The 21,673-nt window shown below is 37.1% G+C and overlaps 1 protein-coding gene across 8 annotated transcripts in view; it reads left to right on the plus strand.

The window, feature by feature from the left end:
- SEC24B (SEC24 homolog B, COPII coat complex component) overlaps positions 1–21,673 on the plus strand; it is a 107,802-nt gene that overhangs the window by 83,723 nt on the left and 2,406 nt on the right. For all 8 annotated transcript variants that reach the window (XM_055111705.2, XM_055111706.2, XM_055111707.2 and 5 more), the window contains 12 exons: positions 224–336; positions 4,052–4,170; positions 4,807–4,862; positions 5,110–5,316; positions 8,494–8,617; positions 9,022–9,180; positions 9,862–10,035; positions 10,955–11,065; positions 13,922–14,097; positions 15,010–15,147; positions 16,263–16,367; positions 17,217–17,309. In XM_055111705.2, the coding sequence (XP_054967680.2) occupies positions 224–336; positions 4,052–4,170; positions 4,807–4,862; positions 5,110–5,316; positions 8,494–8,617; positions 9,022–9,180; positions 9,862–10,035; positions 10,955–11,065; positions 13,922–14,097; positions 15,010–15,147; positions 16,263–16,367; positions 17,217–17,309 (1,575 nt within the window). The remainder of the gene's footprint in view (positions 1–223; positions 337–4,051; positions 4,171–4,806; positions 4,863–5,109; positions 5,317–8,493; positions 8,618–9,021; positions 9,181–9,861; positions 10,036–10,954; positions 11,066–13,921; positions 14,098–15,009; positions 15,148–16,262; positions 16,368–17,216; positions 17,310–21,673) is intronic.

The raw sequence follows: 21,673 nt of genomic DNA on the forward strand, positions 1-21,673 counted from the left end.
CTGTAGCTGTGTATCAACTGCCTTATCATGCTTAGTCCACAACCAACTAAAAAGAAAAAAAATTAAAAGCATATCATTTTCATGAGCACATATTACAAAATAGCAATCCTATTTGTGTATTTTTTGTGTTAATATATTCAGTAAATATCCAGTAGCAATAGTAATATATAAAAAGAATAAATTGTACCTACCAAATAACTTACTTAATTTTTATTCCTTTCAGCTGCGTCCTCCTCAACCTGCAGTTTACTTGTTTGTTTTAGATGTGTCTCATAATGCAGTGGAAGCTGGATATTTGACAATTTTGTGCCAGTCACTCCTAGAAAATCTAGACAAGTAAGAATATTTTTAATTCATACTATACATATGTGTATGTTATATATATAAATGTGTATAAATATGAAGTGTTCGCAGTTTGTGGGATTGGGTTTGGTTGTATTTATCAACTAAAAAGAGTACTACTTATGTACCATAGAATAAGAATCCAGATACTCGAGTTATGATTTATGACTTGGTATCTGAATTATAAAATCATAAAAATCTAGTATTTAGTCAGGAATTTAGATCTCATCTAACTGTCTGACTCAGCCAATCTGAACACAGGGGCCAGAAATGTTGAGTTAGCCAGTATATCGGGAATCTGGATGAGACTATCAAAAAGACAAAAGATAACATGTTGGTGAGGATGTGGAGAAAAGGGAAACTGCACACTTTGGGGAATGTAAATTAGTACAGCCATTATAGAAAACAGTATAAAGGTCCCTTAGAAAATTTAATACAATTGTCGTATGATCCAGCAATCCCACTACTTGGAATATATCCAAAGAAAATAAAATCAGTGTGTGGAAGATATATCTGCACTCCCATGTTTATTGTAGCATTTGTAGTTTATTCACAAGAGTCAGGATACATAATCAGACTAAGTATCCATCAACAGATGGATGGATAAAGAAACTGGTATATGTGCAAATGGAATACTATCCAGCCTTTAAAAAGAAAATTTTTCTCATTTGTGATACCATGGATAAACCTGGAGGTCATTACGTTAAGTGAAATCAGAACAGATATTGCGTGTTCTCATTCATTGTGGGAGCTAAAAAGGTAAATCTCGTAAAAGTAGAGAGTACAGTGGTTGTTACCAGGGGTGGGGTGGGAGGTTTTGAGAGATCCTAGCCAAAATGTAAAAGATAGGAGGAATAAGTTCAAGAGATCTGTTGTACAACATGATGACTATACTTAATAGCAATATATTGTATTCTTGGAGAAATGCTAAGAGATGAAAATTGTGTTCTCACTACAAAAATTTTAACTTTGTGAGGCAATGCATATATTCGTTAGCTAGATTTAGCCATTCCACAGTGTAGATATATATATTTCAAAACAACATGTTTTACATGACAGATACATACAATCTTATCTGTCAGTTTAAATAAAATTTAAAAAGATAAAAGGATTTTTTAAAAAAGAATCTGGATGAGAGAAATCTGGCTGTAATTTATGCCTGAGCAAGGAATTTTTTTCATAAACTTGTTTTAATTGCACTGATGACAGAATGAGCTGGTTTAAAGGGAAGGAGGGAACTGATTTTGTGCTAAATATGTTAGGAAGCCAGAAACTGAGCATTTTGTTTGTTTGTTTGTTTGTTTGTTTATTTATTTATTTATTTTTTGAGACAGAGTCTCGCTCTGTTGCCCAGGCTGGAGTGCAGTGGCACGATCTCAGCTCACTGCAACTTCTGCCTTCTGGGTTCAAGCAATTCTCTTGCCTCAGCCTCCCAAATAGCTGGGATTACAGGCACCCACCACCACACTAGGCTAAGAAACTGAGCATTTTGGCACATTAGTAATGAGCTGGATTGTGGAAATGGAAATAGCAAGTATAGGATACGTGGCTTATACCTGGCTCTAATTCCCTCCTCTGTGTCTACCAAGATTAGTCATGAAGGAGCCCCTCATCTAGCTTTAAAAATGAACCATCCAAATCTCTGGAAAGTACAGTTGTTTGCACATTTCTGTTTCACTCCAACACCCACAAGAGTTGTGGCTTCAGGTTGTTAGTGAGAGTGGTTCACTACTGCAGTGGTTCTCAACATCTGTCGAGGTGTGGGGCTTGTTATATATGAATACTTTGTCCCAAGTACTTTGGTGATTCCAAAAGGTTCTCCTCTATCTTTCATTTGAGCTTGAAGAGTCCTTGCCCTGTTGAATGCTACTTCTAGTCACCATAGTCTTGATATCACTGATCTTGGCCTGAAAGGAAACTGATAACATTAAGATGTTCAAGATTTTAAAAATTGAGAGATATTGAGAGATTTGCTTTTGGTGTTTGTTACTAAGAGTTTTCATGTTTTAATCCTTGAAGTATTTGCCCCTACTTTAGTCACAAGTGCTTACTTCAAAAATAGCTTTAACAGTGAGTGGCAACGGAAGACTGCTCTACAGAAATGATTGGTTGGCTTGTTGTTGGTTTGTTGTTGATGTTTCTGTCTTTTTTTTTTTTTTTTTTTTTTTGAGACAGAGGCTTGCTCTGTTCCCCAAGCTGGAGTACAGTGGTGTGATCTCTGCTCGCTGCAGCCTTGACCTCCCAGGCTCAAGTGATCCTCCCACTTCAGCCTCCTTAGTAGCTGCGACTACAAGCGCACACCATCACACTCGGCTAATTTTTGTATATTTAGTAGAGACAGGGTTTTGCCATGTTGCCCAGGCTGATCTCGAACTCCTGAGCTCAAGCGATGCACCCACGTCGGCCTCCCAAAGTGCTGGGATTACAGCCACTGCACCTGGCTTGTTTTTGTCTTTAAATACCAAGTTTTAATCCCCCAAGAGGGTACACCATTCTTGGAGGTACTAAAATACCAGGTTGATGCATGGAGTGGATGGAGCAAGCTCCTATTCCGTCACTGTGCTCCAGAAATCCATTTACTCTATTAGCCTTGTATGGAAAAGTATGATATAGGAGCCACACTGAGAGAGATGATTGACAACTTGTAAATTAAATAGACTGTGCAAAACCAAAAGTGTAAAACTGGGAATGGAAAATGTTTTAAAAATATTTCTATTTGATTACAGCAGAAAACAAGCATTGGGAAAGTAAAAGAAAAAGAAAGTGATAGAATAGCAACAAATGTATAATATGTTTTTGGAAAGGGCTCTGGAAACTTCTTTGAGAAAGAAGAGTTTGATGCTGGAGCAGTTTCAGCTCAACTTTGTGTATTTTTAGCTTGGAGTAGGTCAGTAGTCTCCTCTAGCCAGTAACAAATGACCCCACTCCTCAGTGATCTTAGAAGTCTCACAGGAGTGAAGATTAGTCTGTGGAAACATCATAAATATTCACCATACTGGTAAGCTGAACATCCACATAACTTGTAGCTTTCTGTTCTCTGAAATGCTCTTGACCCACCTTGCAGACTATATCTGAATACCCTGATCAGTCATCCATAGCAGTCATAATGCTTCTTGCTTCGATGCATATTCTATTTTGGCATCCTATAGTATCCAAAGATATTTTAAAGGCATTGCTAAAACAATAAATTACATAACTGAAGTTAACATAGTTGGTAGTACTTAGTAATATGCTTCTGTAAGATGAGGCATCTATCTTATTAATAAAGAAAGCTTGACAGGCAGTGAAATGGTAATTTATTCTTTGTATTGTAGCATCGACTTTTGAAAACAGCTCTAACAGCATTTTAAAAGATTAATGATAGATAAAATGTTTCAGTGTTCATAAATGTGGTTTTTGTGTAAAATTTTACACATTAAAATCTGATTTGCAGTATATTCAATCTTTTCTTGGAAAGTACTTATTTGTCATTCTGCCCTTAAAATGCTTAAGCAAGATATACTATTGTTCTAATATTGGAACTGGAAGTAAGTTTTCACCTTGGTCTTCTTCTCTGATATATATTTGTTTAGATAGGGATAATTTTTCTGTCCCCTGTAGAAAAGCATATGTGTAATTATCCTTGGACTTAAATTACTATTTCATTATTTTCTGAAATGAAATATGTTACTGAGCACTCTGAATTTAAAATTGTCATTTTTATCTTTAGGCTTCCTGGAGATTCACGAACAAGAATAGGATTCATGACCTTTGATAGCACTATTCATTTCTACAATTTACAAGAAGGATTATCACAGCCTCAAATGTTGATTGTGTCTGATATAGATGGTAAGCAGTCAGTAAAATAAAAGCCTTTCTAACTACGGACTTTGAAATGGGGGCTACTTTATTTTAATATACATCTTGCTATATGCTGTGAGGATAATGTCATGCACTTTAGTATTTGTTCAAAATAATTGTTTTTCTGGAAATACTTGATTCTAAGTTATGCCTATGTATGTATTACACACATGTATGTATAATATATACAGAGTGTGTATATTTAATAAAGCAATATTAGCTGGGCGCAGTGGCTGAAGCCTGTAATACCAGCACTTTGGGAGGCCGAGGTGGGTGGATCACCTGAGGTCAGGAGTTCGAGACCAGCCTAACTAACATGGAGAAACCCCGTCTCTGCTAAAAATGCAAAATTAGCTAGGCGTTGTGGTGCATGCCTGTAATCCCAGCTACTCAGGAGGCTGAGGCAGGAGAATCGCTTGAACCCGGGAGGTGGAGGTTGCAGTGAGCCGAGATCATGCCATTGCACTCCAGCCTGGGCAACAAGAGCAAAACTCCATCTCAAAAAAATAAATAAAATAAAGCAAAATTATAGTACACATTGCATGTATGACCTGATAAAAACTAAGATTTTCTAATGTATTCTTTTGTTCGATTTGTTGATTAAAATATGTGTTTTCCCTATAGATGTTTTTCTACCTACACCGGATAGTTTACTTGTGAATCTATATGAAAGTAAAGAGGTAAGATTGATTTATTATCTTAAAGCATAAAAATATTTATATTGTGACTGGTAACTAAAATGTTTAACATTTGTTTACTTGATATATTAATATTACAAATAATAGACAATATAAATGGCATATCTATTGACTCCTCAGTTTCCAGTCCCCAGAAATACAGTGACACATGATACACTATGGAATGTTTTAAAATAAGATTATTCCTTTGCCTTCTCAGTAATTCAATTTTTGATCTTTGTTTTCTCAGCTTATAAAAGACTTACTGAATGCATTGCCAAACATGTTCACCAATACAAGAGAAACACACAGTGCCCTTGGTCCTGCACTTCAGGCTGCCTTTAAATTAATGTCTCCAACAGGTGGCCGTGTGTCTGTATTTCAGACACAGTTACCTTCCTTGGGTGCAGGACTTCTGCAATCCAGAGAAGATCCTAATCAGAGATCAAGTACAAAGGTATTTTATGTTTAGTTTTTTGTCATATTCAAGATTGTGTAATTATTTGTTTATTCTATTTCATTAATAATAAAATACTGGCAAGAGAGTTGGGTTTTTTTGTTTGTTTTTTGTTTCTTTTTTGAGACGTGGTCTCACACTGTTGCCCAGGCTGGAGCGCAGTGGTGCGATCTTGTCTCACTGCAACCTCTGCTTCCCAGGTTCAAGCGATTCTCCTGCTTCAGCCTCCTGAGTAGCTGGGATTACAGGTGTGCACCACCACACCCGGCTAATTTTTGTATTTTTAGTAGAGACGGGGGTTTCACCATGTTGGTCAGGCTGGTCTCGAACTCCTGGCCTGGTGATCCGCCTGCCTCAGCCTCCCAAAGTGCTGGGATTACAGGCATGAGCTACTGCGCCCGGCCGCCAGAGAGTTTTTTGTTTTGTTTTTGTTTTTGTTTTTTTTTTGAGACGGAGTCTTGCTCTGTCGCCCAGGCTGGAGTGCAGTGGCGCGATCTCGGCTCACTGCAAGCTCTGCCTTCCGGGTTCACGCCATTCTCCTGCCTCAGCCTCCCTAGTAGCTGGGACTACAGGCACCTGCCACCACACCTGGCTAATTTTTTTGTGTTTTTAGTAGAGACAGGGTTTCACAGTGTTAACCAGGATGGTCTCAATCTGCTGACCTCGTGATCCGCCCACTTCAGCCTCCCAAAGTGCTGGGATTACAGGCGTGAGCCACCGCGCCCGGCGAGGGTTTTTAACTCAAATTATCTTTTTGGTTTTGTGTCACAGTATGTTCTTTTTATACTTTGTAAGTCATAGAAATTTAGAAATCATTTAGTCTAACCTTTTCATTTTATAGATGAGGAAGTAGAGTGTCTAGTTAAAGGTTAAATAACTATTTAATGGTAAAAGTGCAACTTGATTTTCTGACTCCAGTGTTCTTTTCTGTTACGTAAGTGGTAAAACTTACTAAATGTAACTATTGTAATTCAACATGCTCATACTAATAAACTTTTTAATTATGAAGATAACACAGATCATTGTATAACACTTGGAAAGTGGAGAAAAGCATAAATCACCAATAATCTAATGATACTAGCATTTAGTTATACAAACATACAAATAAGCATAATTGGACATCATACGTGTGTGTGTATATATATGTGTGTGTGTGTTTGACCTTTTTCATTGGAGAATATATTGTGCGCATTCTCTGAAGTCACAGAGAAAGTAAATGTGAAAGTAATCAATTGATTGCTTTTCAGCTATTAAATAGTTGTCTTCAGTATTTTTTTCTTTTGTTTTTTAAAAGTAGAGACAACATCTTACTGTGTTGCCCAGGCTGGCCTCAAACTGCCGAGATCAAGCAATACCCCTACCTCAGCCCTGCAAAGTGCTGGGATTGCAGATGTGAGCCAGACCTGTATTTGCACTATTTTTTTTTAAAAAGGGCTGGGTGTGGTAGCACCTGCCTGTTACCTTAGCTACTCAAGAGGCTGAGGCTAGAGGATCATTTGAGCTTAGGAGTTCTAAACCAGCTTGGGCAATGTAACGAGACCCTGTCTTAAAAAATAACAATAATGGCCGGGTGCAGTGGCTATTCCCGGCACTTTGGGAGGCAAAGGTGGGTGGATCACTTGAGTTCAGGAGTTTGAGACCAGTCTGGCCAACATTGCAAAACCCCATCTCTCCTAAAAATACAAAAATTAGCTGGGTGCGGTGATGCAAGCCTGTAATCCCAGCTACTCAGATGGCTGAGGCAGGAGAATCACTTGAACCAGGGAGGCAGAGTTTGCAGCGAGCTGTGATCACTGCCACTGCACTCCAGCCTGGGCAACAGAGCGAGACCCGGTCTCAAAAAAAAAGAAAAACAATAATAATAATAACAATGAAAGGAATATACGAAGCTGAACATTACTTGGGTTTTATGTGAAGATTTGGTCAGGCATTTTTAAGCCCTATTTCAAATAATAAATGAACAAAAATATTCATTTTTCTTTTGTACAAGTTCTGTCTGGCCTTAACATATTTGAGAAAATATCATTATAAGTAGTTATGAGTATGAATTAAACAGTTTTAATAGTGTCATAAATCTTTAGCCACATATCCAGATTTGCCTTAGGATAAATTCCTAGAAGTGAAATTATTGGGTTAAAGGGCATAATCTTTAAGTTATTAAATAAAGAATGTTTTGTTTATTTGGGTTTTTTAATCAACTTCTCTTCTTAAGGATTCTCATCCTGTAACCACCATTAAGTAGCATTGCTTTTTTTATTCTTCACCAATATGCTAGAGAAAAAAAGGCACCATATTTCACCCTTTATAGAAATTGTGTTTTAAAATTGCATTTGAGAAGGAAGCTAATTTTAAAATAAGTATGTATTTTAAACTCATCAACAAGTGTAGCTGGCATTTAGTTCGTTGACCCATTACAATCCATTATAAATTACTGTGGTGTTTTGAACACAGGAAGCTGATATATATTTACTGAATCCTTTGATAGAGTTTTGTTTTGATTTGTTTTGTTTTCTCATTTAACTTTCAAAAATATTCTCTGTCTGCCTAGGACTCTAAAGTTTCAGTATCTGTTCTGGTTTACATGTTCCTTCATATCCTTAATTCCTTATATTAGAGTAAGCTCTAATATAATCATCATGCAGTGTAATTAAGAGGATTGAAACTTTTTTTTAGGAAATGTTGTATGGTGATTAAGAACTTGGAGACTGTCTCCAGTGTCACCTTCTCAGCTCAAGTCTTCTCATACCAAAAGAAACACCTTCCTTAATCTTTTACTCTCTTAAGTTATTTAACAATATTTAATAATGGTTAACAGCACTCATTCTGCAGCCAGATTTCTTGGGTTGATATTCCAATATCCACTTCTCAATATCTATGTAATCTTGGTCAAGTTACTTAATCAGTTATTGCCTCAGTTTCTTCGTCTGAAAATGTAGATGATAAAAACCATATGAGATGTGTTATGAAAATTAATTTGTGTGAAACAGTGCTGGCACATAAGTGTTTTTTATAAAGATTATCTATCATTATTATCATAGGAAATTGCACCAAATGCCTAGACATTTAGAAAACTCTTAGTTTGGTAGGGAGGCAGAGGATATCCTTTTTGTTATAAAAATGACATGAAAATATGAGCATAAAGATTGCTAGCTCTTACTATATGATCTGTTGACTTAGGTGGTACAACATCTTGGCCCTGCAACTGATTTTTATAAGAAACTTGCATTAGATTGCTCGGGACAGCAAACTGCAGTGGATTTGTTCCTTTTAAGTTCACAGTATTCTGATCTTGCTTCTCTAGGTAAGGAAAGTCATCATGGGTACATTTGTTTAAATGAACATTTTTAATGCATAATTAAATCTAAACTCTTCAGTAAGCATTCTCTATATTTTAGGGAGAAAGGCATGTGCATTAGATAGACAATATCTATGAAAACTACCAGTAAAGTTTAAAGCACTATACAAATATAAAATGTCACTTGTATTTTGTTTAGATAGCATGATTCCCTTACCATTCTGCTCAACAGTAAACTTTATCATATATTTTATAGATATTACTGTTTTCTCAGATTTGTATGTTCTTATTTTGATGGCTTAGGTTTTCTCATGACTTAGATTTCTTCATAATGTAGAATCTGTACTACTGTTGGACAAGTAGAATATTATTATTTCTATAGCTAATACTTTTTGTATTTCTCTCTAAAGCTTGCATGTCCAAGTATTCTGCAGGGTGCATCTATTATTATCCATCATTCCACTATACTCACAATCCTTCACAAGCAGAAAAGTTACAAAAAGACCTAAAACGGTATCTCACAAGAAAAATTGGATTTGAAGCTGTTATGAGAATAAGGTGTACTAAAGGTATGAAGTTGTAAAAGTTATATTTTATATTAAACCTCTGACTGTTCATGATGGAAGACTGTTTGATCTCGTTAGCTATACCATGTTTTAAATAGATAATAGTTATTGAATAATCCTTGCCCAATTTTTAAAAATAACTTGAATAAGTAGACAAAAGTAATGTTTGATTTACTCAGAAGAACCTAAGAGAAAGCCTATATTAGAAGTGATTTTAGAAGGAGAATTAGAGGAATAGGGAAGATCTTAAATAAGAATTGTCAAATTAAGGGTCTTTGCCTTCATAATCATTTAATGTACACTTCCTTGGTTTTATGTGAATATTTGTTTTAATCCTTTATTTTACCTTTATTTTAAATCTAGGATGAGTTATATAATAACCCTCATTTGTTTAATTTTGTAAATTAAATGTTTAGTCAGATTATGTCTGACTTCAAGTCACATGTGAGAAAATGTAAATAAGGTTAGGTGTCAATACAAGTGAAATGTATAGTCTCCCTTTTATATAACATCCACTAGTTTTTTTGAATTAATATTTTAGAAACTCTGCCTATGCTTGAACCTTGACTCCCCAGTTATCCTTTTGATTCAAAATCATAAACATCTTTGACTTAAAAAAGTAACTTTAGCTTGAGGTGAAGATACTATTGTTAACTTCATTTTTTATGATTTTCTCCTTTTTAGGTCTTTCAATGCACACTTTTCACGGTAACTTCTTTGTCCGTTCTACTGATTTGTTATCCCTTGCCAACATCAATCCTGATGCTGGATTTGCGGTGCAGTTGTCAATTGAAGAAAGTTTAACAGATACTTCCTTAGTATGTTTTCAGACAGCCCTATTATATACATCAAGCAAAGGTAATGTTAACAGAAATGAAATATAGTCTGCAGCAGTAATTCCTCCCTCCTTTCACATGCCCTTTAGTGGAGTGGGGAAAAAGAATGAATACACAGTGGGAAGTAATGGAATTTGTATTAGTTAATCAAACATATGTTGTTATTTTCTTTCTTTTTTTAACTCTCACTTTTGAATCTTTAAATAGTACACTTTTTTAATTTATGGAAGACTTGTATTCTTAGAATCTTGTTTCAAAACAATTCATGCTAAATCCAGCTATGCCATTCTTTGTATTATTTCTTGCCCCAAAAAGTAAAAAACTGCTTAGCAATTAAGGCCTTCATTTGTTACTTGACAGTTAAGTTTTCTGGTATTTTACTCTATAGGATATAATTTAGAATGAGTGATATAGCGTATGTTCATACTCTGCAGATTTGGAGAGTGTTTAATTTTCTTTTAAAAATGTTCATTGTAAAACTTGGTTTTTACATCTCAAAATCCTGTTGGTGATGTAATCTAGCCAAAACAATAACTTGAATAAAAATTCGACTTGTGGCTGGGCATGGCGGTGGCTCACGCCTGTAATCCCAGCACTTTGGGAGGCCGAGGTGGGTGGATCACCTGAGGTCAGGAGTTCCAGACCAGCCTGGCCAACCTGGTGAAACCCCATCTCTACTAAAAATACAAAAATTAGCTGGGTATGGTGGCAGGCACCTGTAATCCCAGCTACTTGGGAGGCTGAGGCAGGAGAATCACTTGAACCTAGGAGACAGAAGTTGCAGTGAGCTGTGATCGCACCATTGCACTCCAGCCTAAGAGACAGAGCAAGACTCCGTCTCAAAAAAAAAAAGAAAGAAAGAAAGAAAAAAAGTATTCGACATGTTTGCTTTGCTTTATTTCCTTTTTGATCTAATGTATTTTCAATGACTTTTTTTTTAGGTGAGCGGAGAATTAGAGTACATACACTTTGTTTGCCAGTGGTAAGTTCACTAGCAGATGTATATGCGGGAGTGGATGTACAAGCTGCCATCTGCCTTCTGGCAAACATGGGTGAGTAAAAATTGAAGGAACATGTGAAATGTATTTTTCTATCTTAAAAACTGAAGCTTGGCTGGTGGCAGTGCGTCTGCCTGTAATCCCAGCATTTTGGGAGGCTGAGGCGGGCAGACCACGAGTTCAGGAGTTTGAGACCAGGCTGGCCAACATGGTGAAACCCCATCTCTACTAAAAATACGAAAAAATAGCCGAGCGTGGTGGCAGGCGCCTGTAATCGCAGCTTCTCAGGAGACTGAGACAGGAGAATTGCTTGAACCTGAGAGGCGGAGGTTGCAGTGAGCCGAGACCGCATCACTCCAATCACTCCACTCCAGCTTGGGCAACAGAGTGAGACTGTCTCAAAAAAAAAAAAAAAGAAAGAAAGAAACTGAAGCTAGGATTTTTCTCTTATTTAAAAAGCATATGTTTTACATTTTTATTTACTGCATTGTGAATCAGACTGTCCTCACATTTCTTCCTTAATCTTACTTTCAAAATCTTTGAGGGAATTCATAATCTCTAAAAATGTGGTAAAAACTGAAATGTCCTTCAAATAATATATGCAGAATCCATGGTACACTCATACAATAGAATATAATTCAGCAATAAAAAGGAATGAACTGTCAATACTTAAACAAACATGGATGCCTCTCAAAGACATTGTGCTGAATAAAAGAAGCTAGACTCAAAAAGCTGCATAGGCCAGGTGTGGTGGCTCATGCCTGTAATGAGCTCATTCCAGGTGGGCTCATTCCCAACACTTTGGGAAGCTGAAGTGGGCGGATCACTTGAGGTGAGGAGTTCAAGACCAGCCTGGCCAACATGGTGAAACCCTGTCTCTACTAAAAATACAAGAAAAAAACTAGCTGGGCGTGGTGCTGCACCCCTGTAATCCCAACTACTTGGGAGGTTGAGGCAGGAAAATCCCTTGAACCCAGGAGGCAGAGGTTGCAGTGAGCCGAGCCGAGGTCGCGCCACTGTACTCCTGCCTGAGTGACAGCGTGAGACTGCATCTCAAAAAAAAAAAAAAGCTGCATACAAATGATTCTATATATATGACATTCAGGGAAAGGGAAAATTATCAAATGGTGACTAATTGGGATTGAGACTGAGGGAGGGTTTTACTGCAAAGGGGCAAGTATAGGGGGATAATTTTGTAGTGATGGAACTATTGTGTATCCTGATTGTGGTAGAGATTACATGGCTATGCATTTGACACATAACCACTATAGAACTGTACTTAAACTAATTATATGTAAGTCTTAAAAAATCCTTTTGAGAATTAACGTAGCACTTAAATGTTTTCAATGAATTTGCCTTGTAGATGAACTTAGACATGAAACAAGCCTTGCTATTTCCCATGTAGTCCTAGAGAAAGAGAGTTATTAATACTAATTTGGGAAAAATTATAATAGCATTTACTGAAGGATCCAAATTTTTTTAAATAACAGAAGCATTTAATCAGTCCTGGTGTGGTGGCCCATGCCTGTAATCCCAGTACTTGGGAGGCTGAAGCAAGTGGATCACTTAACTTCAGGAGTTCAAGACCAGACTGGTCAATGGAGTGAGACCCTGTCTCTACTAAAAATACAAAAATTAGCTGGGTGTGGTGGTGCACACATGTGGTCCCAGCTACTCAGGAGGCTGAGGCAGGAGAATCTGTTGAACCCGGGAGGCAGAGGTTGCAATGAGCCAAGATCGCACCACTGCACTCCAGCCTGGGAAACAGAGGGAGACTCTGTCTCGGGGGTGGGGGGAAAAAGAAGAAGGATTTAATCAGATTCTCTTAAATATTTAACTAAAATCAAAAGCTTGTATATCAGATTTATTTCTTAATTTTAACTTTTGTTTTTGATTCAGGGAGTACATATGCAGGTTCGTTATGATGGAATCAGTTGTACCCCAAACATCAGGATCCAGATTTTTTAAGTATAATTTTATATATAGATTTTGAATTAATTATGCCATAACCAATTGTTTTTTAATATAATTTTATTTTTAGTGCTTGGGCATATATATTATAGGTTATCCCTATTTTAATAGAATATATTATTGTAGAAAAATAAGTTTCACGTTACCTGTCTCTTAATGGCTGCATGAAAACTTGTGTTTATTTTTCCCTTTCAAAAAATTTGTTGGCTTGGAATGCTTTACAAAAATTGTAGAGGATCACAAGGTATAATTCAGATTGCAGAAATTACATTGGTTGAGCAGAAAAAAATGATACATGTGACTTGGTGTTTGAGTAATGGAAACCTTCCCAAGGCTTTTTCAGAAGTAAATGGAAAAATATGCATTTCACTAATATCAATAGGGGCTACATGTTTTGGGGTTTGTTTGTAGACAGGGTCTTGCTCTGTCGCCCATGCCAGAGTGCACAATCACAGGTTACTGCAGCTTCGACCTCCCAGGCTCAAGCAGTCCTCCTACTTCAGCCTCCCAAATAGCTGGGACTACAGGCACATGCCACCATGCCCAGCTAATTTTTTTATTTTTTGTAGAGACAAGGTCTCACTATGTTGCCTAATCTGGTCTTGAACTCCTGGACTCAAGTGATCCTCCCACCTTGGCCTCCCAAAGTGCTGGGATTACAGGCATGAGCCACCATGTCCAGCCTGGCTAAATGTTTTTAGACTTAAGAGATTAAAACAAAAATGTCCAAAAGAATCTAGACTTGTTCTGATTGTCAGATTTATTTCAGAAAAAAATGTATAAGAAGACATTTGAAATGAGGGAGCTGATGAAATGCATTTTTCCATCCTAAAAACTTAGCTAAATTTTGTTTCTTAAATAATGCGTATAAATTTTCTCTCTTATAGTGCCCATTGGATTCTAATGGTTAAAATACCTTTCACTTTGGTTGCTTTTTAGCTGTGGATCGGTCCGTTTCATCAAGTCTGTCAGATGCAAGAGATGCCTTAGTGAATGCTGTAGTGGACTCATTGTCTGCATATGGCTCAACTGTCTCAAATTTACAGCACTCTGCATTGATGGCGCCGAGTTCCCTCAAGTTGTTTCCTCTCTATGTTTTGGCTCTTCTCAAACAGGTAGCTTTTTATACATTGCTATATTTAATATTGTTTTTTAAAATTCTCAGATATGTATATGAAGAAAGGAAATCTAGGTTGTTTTCTAATACTTAACTAGAGGATTATTCACTTTAGCATTGAAAGAGTGTTGAAGAATAGAAAAAGATCAATGGGGCCATGCATGGTGGCTCACGCCTGTAATCCCAGCACTTTGGGAGGCCGAGGTGTGCGGATCAACTGACGCCAGGAGTTTGCAACCAGCCTGGCCAACATAGTGAAACCCCGCCTCTACCAAAAATACAAAAATTAGCTGGTGGCACGCGCCTGTAATCCCAGCTACTCTGGGGGCTGAGGCAGGAGAATTGCTTGAACCTGGGAGGCGGAGGTTGCAGTGAGCCAAGATCATGCCGCTGCACCCCAGCCTGGGCAACAGAGCGAGACTCCGTCTCAAAAAAAAAAAAAAAAAGAAAAGATCAGTGGAAAATGAAGGTATACAAATACATGATGACTTTAGTGAAACCATATTCTCTCTTCTTTAATGTGTGTGAGCAGTTTGCATAATGGTGCAGTCATAGCTCACTCTTAATATGTCCTCTGGAAAGAGACTCTTTAAGGACAGGAACTAATATTAAGCATCTTTCCATGTCTCCGGCACCATAAAAGGTGTCAATGCATCATTTTATTTAATCCTTTCAACAACCTAAGGAGGTATTATTTTCCCTGTTTTTCTCATGATGACAGTATAGCTCAGAGGAGCTAGGTAACTTGCTCCAGCATCACATACCTATTAAATGTCAGAGCTGAGAATTGAATCTAGGTCTGTCTGATTTAAAGGCCATGCTTTTTCCATGATTGACAGTGTATATTTGTTTTAATATTTGTCCACCATATTTGTATTTTACTTGAAAACGTTTATCTTTTTCCTTGTAGAAAGCATTTAGAACGGGTACAAGCACACGGCTGGATGATCGTGTATATGCCATGTGTCAGATAAAGTCTCAGCCACTTGTTCATCTAATGAAAATGATTCATCCCAACTTATACAGGATAGACAGATTGACAGATGAGGTATGTATTTTAGTGCATTTGAAATGTTTAAATTTGAATATATTTGAGTGTCTTGTTCTACAGCTAAGATGATAATATACTATCAACTGGTTTTTCTTTTTAACTCTTTTCCCCCTTGTGGTAGTAATACATTAAATAAGGACACTGGCTGTGGATCTGATTGGATGGCAGGACTCTTAAATACCATCAGTGGTTAAGTAGTTTTAAAAAATAGTTTCATATCAGAAGTAATTTGTCTTGCAGGTTTGCTTATAATATGTATTACAAAGCTAAGTTGTAGAGTGGACATTTCCATTTATATTTCGTAGATATTGACTGCTTCTCTTTATTTTCTTTTTTTTAAATTTTATTTTAAAGACAGAATCTTGCTGTGTCACCCAGGCTGGAGTGCAGTGGTGTGATCTCGGCTCACTGCAGCTTCTGCCTCCCAGGTTCAAGCAATTCTGCTTCAGCCACCCAAGTTGCTGGGATTACAGGCACATGCCACCACGCCTGGCTAATTTTTGTACTTTTAGTAGAGACAGAGTTTCACCATATTGGCCAGGCTGGTCTCAAACTCCTGACCTCAAGTGATCTGCCCATCTCGGCTTCCCAAAGTGCTGGGTTTACAGGCATGAGCCACCACACCTGGCCAATATTGACTGCTTTTGATAAGATCAGTTGCAATTTTGATTATATAGTAAACCAAATCTGGTATCCAATAATAATTTTAATGTGCAAATATGTAGTGTCTTTTATCTTCCCTGTGTGAAAACTGTATTCTTTGGAATTAGTATTCCAAACATAATGTTATGTTGCCAAAGAAATGTAAAAAAAAAAGCTGGCTATGCAACAGAGCCAGTAGTCACACTTGTAATATATTCTGACCCCACCCTAAAAGGGAAGGGAATGTGACAGATCATTTTATGTATTCATATTTTTACTTTTTAAATTTGAATACATTTGAGTGTGTTGATTCTACAGCCAAGGTGGTAGCATATAATCAGTATTTTTTATATCATGCAAAACTCCCAAGTGTTATTTTCCAATGCTTCATAAAGGGTTAGTGACCATTAGCTCCCAAACTGTGATGATAGTAATATAATCTCATTCACATTCTCTCTTTTTCTTTTCAGGGTGCAGTACATGTTAATGACAGGGTTGTACCACAGCCACCTCTTCAAAAATTGTCTGCAGAGAAGCTGACAAGAGAAGGTGCTTTCCTTATGGACTGTGGCTCTGTAAGCACCCTTTACTGGCAAAGCTTAACACTGTTTGAGCTGACCAAAAACAAAGAAACACTTACAGGGTCCAGCTGTTATCACAGAGCAAGCAGTGAAAGGTGAATTAGGATTAGGAGCTGAAATTGGTAACTAGCACTGGAGGTCAATTTACTTTAAACTTTTCTATTTGGACTTCATTTTATATTGATGTTATTGATATTTGTATTGATAATACTGATAGAGTAATACATTTTAATATGGATTATTTACTGTCATGAATTATATATACTTGATGAAGAGAACTAATGAGGTAAATTCCTATATTTAGGGACTTTACCATCTAGAGTCTAGAATTTAAAAGTATTTCAAGAGTTTATCTAGTTCAACTTACATCCATTGTCAGAAATCTCATTAATGATTAGGAGTTCAAGAGAAATCACTGGGCAGGGGTAGTTGTTGAAGGGAGTTAGAATGGTTAAGATGGCTTCAAAATGATGCCTTATGAGCAGAAAAAGGATTTGGATAGCCACAGAAGAGGGAGAAATGCATGAGTGAAAATACACAGACAGTAATGAAATAGTGGATGGGAAATACAGTGAGTCAATTATACTGATTAAAGGATTATATTTCTATTGGGAAAATAAGTGCAAAAGGTAAAATATATTTTATGGTAAGCCTTAACATTTAATCAAAGAAGATGTGAACCACTCTGGATTCTTACATATAGATTCACAATGTAACAATTATAGATTTCCTTTTTACTCTTCTGTTTGTTTCTACCTTATTTGAGGTGATAATTTTGAGAACATTAATTAAAATGAATTAACTATTAGGGAGTTTTAATATTTTGTTGCTTTTTCTTTTTAGGTTTTTTACATTTGGGTTGGGAAAGGCTGTGACAATAACTTCATAGAGGATGTGCTTGGATATACTAATTTTGCATCAATACCACAGAAAATGGTCAGTAGATTTTATACACCTTTAACTTTTTGTTTGCTCATTTTTTTTTATTGATGTAAAATTCATGTAATATTCACCATTTTAAAATGTACAATTCAGTAATTTTTGGTATTACACAGTGTTTTACAGCCATTACCACTATTTAGTTTCAGAACATTTCTATCACCCTAAAAGAACCCCATATCTCCCAATTCTTCCCTATCCCTGTCCCCAGGCAACTACTAATCTACTTTCTATCTATGGATTTGCCTGTTCTGGATATGTTATATAAATGGTAATATGTGGCCTTTTGTATTTGGCTTCTTTCACTTTCCTTAATGTTTCTAAGATTCATTGATGTTGTAGCTTATATTAGTAGTTCTTTTTTTTTTTTCTAGACAGAGTCTTGCTCTGTCACCCAGATTGTAGTGCAGTGGCTCAGTAATGGCTCACTATAGCCTCGACCTCCCATACTTAAGTGGTCCTCCCACTTTAGCCTCCTGAGTAGGAATCAGTAGTAACCTTACTCCTTATGTCAAAATAACTTTCAAATGGATCAAACATTTAAACGTAAAAAAGGAAACCATGCAGATCACTAGAAGAAATATTTGTGGGTTTTTTTTTTATACTATTAAAATGGGTCAGGCGCAGTGGCTCACGCCTGTAATCCAAGCACTTAAGGAGGCAGAGGCAGGCAGATCACAAAGTCAGGAGATTGAGACCATCCTGGTGAACACGGTGAAACCCCATCTCTACTAAAAATACAAAAAAATTAGCCGAGCATGGTGGCGGGCACCTGTAGTCCCAGCTACTCTGGAGGCTGAGGCAGGAGAATGGTGTGAACTTGGGAGGCAGAGCTTGCAGTGAGCCGAGATCATGCCACTGCACTCCAGCCTGGGTGACACAGCAAGACTCCAACTAAAAAAAGAACAAAAAATTAAAATGGGTAAGGCCTTTGTGTGTGTCAGTGATTCAAAAAATCAATAAATCTGAAAGCGCAAATATAAAACATTTCTATTTGGTAAAAATAAATAAAGTAAAAATGCAAACAACAAACTCTTACGATTATCTGTAACTCATAAGACTGAAAACGGGCTAACTTCTCTATAAAAAGTTCTCTTACCTCAGCCTCCTGAGTAGCAGGGACTACAGGAGTATGCCACCACACTTGGCTAATTAAAAAAATTTTTTTTCTAGAGATGGGGTATCCCTGTGTAGCCCAGGCTGGTCTCGAACTACTGGGCTTAAGCAGTCCTCCTGCCTTGGCCTCCCAGAGTGCTGGGATTACAGGTGTGAGCCACGGTGCTTGGCCAGTTTGTTCTTTTTTATGACTGAAAAATAGTCCATTGTATGGACATACCACATTTTGATCACCCATTCATCCATTGATGGATATTTCAGTTGTTTTTGCTTTGGGACTATTGTGCATAGTGCTACTATGAATGCTTGTGTACGAGTTTTTGTGTGAACATATGTTTTCAGTTCTCTTGGGCATATTCCTAGGAGTAGAATTACTGGGTCACATGATAACTCTATGTTTAACTGTTTGAGGAACTGCCAAACTGTTTTCCAACAACTTTAACTTTGGGTTTAAATTATTTTGCTGGGCCGGACGCTGTGGCTCACACCTGTAATCCCAGCACTTTGGGAAGCCTAGGTGGGTGTATCACGAGGTCAAGAGATCAAGACCATCCTGGCCAACATGGTGAAACCCCGTTTCTATTAAAAAATACAAAAAAAATTAGCCGGGCATGGTGACGGGTGCCAGTAGTCCCAGCTACTCGGGAGGCTGAAGTAGGAGAACCACTTGAACCTGGGAGGTGGAGCTTGCAGTGAGCCAAGATTGCGCCACTGCACTCCAACCTGGACGACAGAGCAAGACTCCGTCTAAAAAAAAAAGTGGCTGGGCGCGGTGGCTCATGCCTGTAATCCCAGCACTTTGGGAGGCCGAGGTGGGTGGATCAAGAGGTCAGGAGATCGAGACCATCCTGGCTAACATGGTGAAACCTCGTCTCTACTAAAAATACAAAAAAACAATTAGCTGGGCGTGGTGGCAGGCGCCTGTAGTCCCAGCTCTTAAGGAGGCTGAGGCAGGAGAATGGCATGAAACTGGGAGGCGGAGCTTGCAGTGAGCCGAGATCACGCCACTGCATTCCAGCCTGGGCGACAGAGCGAGACTCCGTCTCCAAAAAAAAAAAAAGTTACTTTGCTTACACTAAACACAAAATTTTCAGTAGGATTTTATTGAATGTATGCTAACCAATACCAAGGAAATATGATTCTGAAAACAGATTTGTATAATTAATTAATTTAAAGGGAAGGCTGGCCTAGCTTATTGTTAGATAATGTAAATATGTCCTTTTTCCTGAAATTAATATAAATTCAGTGTAATCCTTATTACAATCTGTCATTGTTTGATTTTTTTTAAATGACAGATAATCCAAGAGTTCATTGGTAAAACTCAACAAATGAGGATAATAAGAAAATGAAAAGGGAGAATAATGTCAGCAAAGGGGGAAATATATGAAAAATAAATTCTAAGTAAAATAGTAAACCTTATTCTAAAGCTGTAGTTATTTAAGTACCATGATACTGGCACAGTAAACAGATCAGCGGGACAGAATAGAGTTCAGAAACAGATCTAATTAATGAAAAATACAGTGTGGTAAAGATTGCATTTCAAATTACTGTGGGGAAATGGAATATTAGAAAAATAATCTTGGGACCACTGATTAGTCATTAAGGAAAAAACAAGACTGGATATTTACCTTATTCCTTATATCAAAATAACTTTCAAATGGATCAAACATTTAAATGTAAAAAGGGAAACCATGCAGATCACTAGAAGAAATATTTGTCAATTTTTTGTTTTGTTTTGTTTTTTTGGAGATGGAGTCTCGCTCTGTCACCCAGGTTGGAGTGCAGTGGCGCAATCTTGGCTCACTGCAAGCTCTGCCTCCCGGGTTCGCGCCATTCTCCTGCCTCAGTCTCCCGGGTAGCTGGGACTACAGGTGCCTGCCACCACGCCCAGCTAATTGTTTGTATTTTTAGTAGAGACGGGGTTTCACTGTGTTAGCTAGGATGGTCTCAATCTCCTGACTTTGTGATCCCCCCACCTTGGCCTCCCAAAGTGCTGGGATTACAGGCGTGAGCCACTGCGCCCGGCCAAAATTTTTTTTTTTTTTATAATATTAGAATGGGTAACACCTTTGTAAGTCGGTGATTCAGAAGATCAATAAATCTGAAAGCACAAATATAAAACATTTATATTTGGTAACAATAAATAAATAAATAAAGCCAAAATACAAACAATAAAATCTTAAGATTATCTGTAACTCATAAGACTGAAAAGGGCTAACTTTTCTATAAAAAGTTCTCTTACAAATCTTTGAGAAGACCTTCCTTACTTTCTGCCTCCTCCAGACAAAACTGGGTAAAGGATTTTAATAGGCAATTCATAAAAGAAGAATAAAGTAGAGGTCATATGAAACAATAGTTAACCTCACTCATAATTAGGAAAAAAATAGTAATTTAGCATTTCTTTCATTTACCAGATTGTCAAAAATTTTAAAATTTGATAATAGGCAATCATGTAGACAGTTTAGGACAGTGGACACTGTTGAGCATTATTGACTGGAATATATAGTACTTATATAACCTTTTTAGAGGGCCATTTGACAATGTCTGTGAAAATCATGTTCTTTATGACACGGTAAATTATTCTGCAAAGAATGTGTCCCGTAGATATATTCATAGAAGTAGGCATATATACACACATGCTTATAGTATTAAATAATAGCTGTGCATTTATTAAAAAGAATACAGTCTGGGGCACTGTGCCATGCACCTGTGGTCCCAGCTACTTAGGAGGCTAGGAGGCTGAGGCAGGAGGATAGCTTGAGCCCAGGAGTTCAAAGCTGTAGTGTACTATGACTGCACTTGTGTACAGCCATTGCACTCCAGTCTGGGCAACCTAGCAAGACCCCATCTCTTAAAAAGAAAAAAAAGAAGAAGAAGAAGAATACAGCCTGAAGTGAATAATATGCATGATATGATCCCCATTTGTATTTTCAAAAATGTGTTTGTATACTTAGTAATAATTTAGAAAACATCTGAAAAAATTCACATCAAAATGGAAATGGTTTTTAAAATGTTGACCGGAATTACAAACATAATTATTCCAAACTTGTCTATTTAAATTTTGTTATATACTACATTTTTGAATTATTTAATTTACTGTTAATTTACTATTTAATTTACAGTTGGCTTTGAAAAAGGAAAGTAAATCTTACCTTTTTATGTATATAAAAAATAATAGACTTTTAGGTCCTTTTAAAATGGTCTCGCGTATAGTTTTAAAATATATTTACATATCCACACTGTAC

This window comes from Pan paniscus, chromosome 3 (genome assembly GCF_029289425.2).
Source record: "Pan paniscus chromosome 3, NHGRI_mPanPan1-v2.0_pri, whole genome shotgun sequence".
NCBI classification, from domain to species: Eukaryota; Metazoa; Chordata; class Mammalia; order Primates; family Hominidae; genus Pan; species Pan paniscus.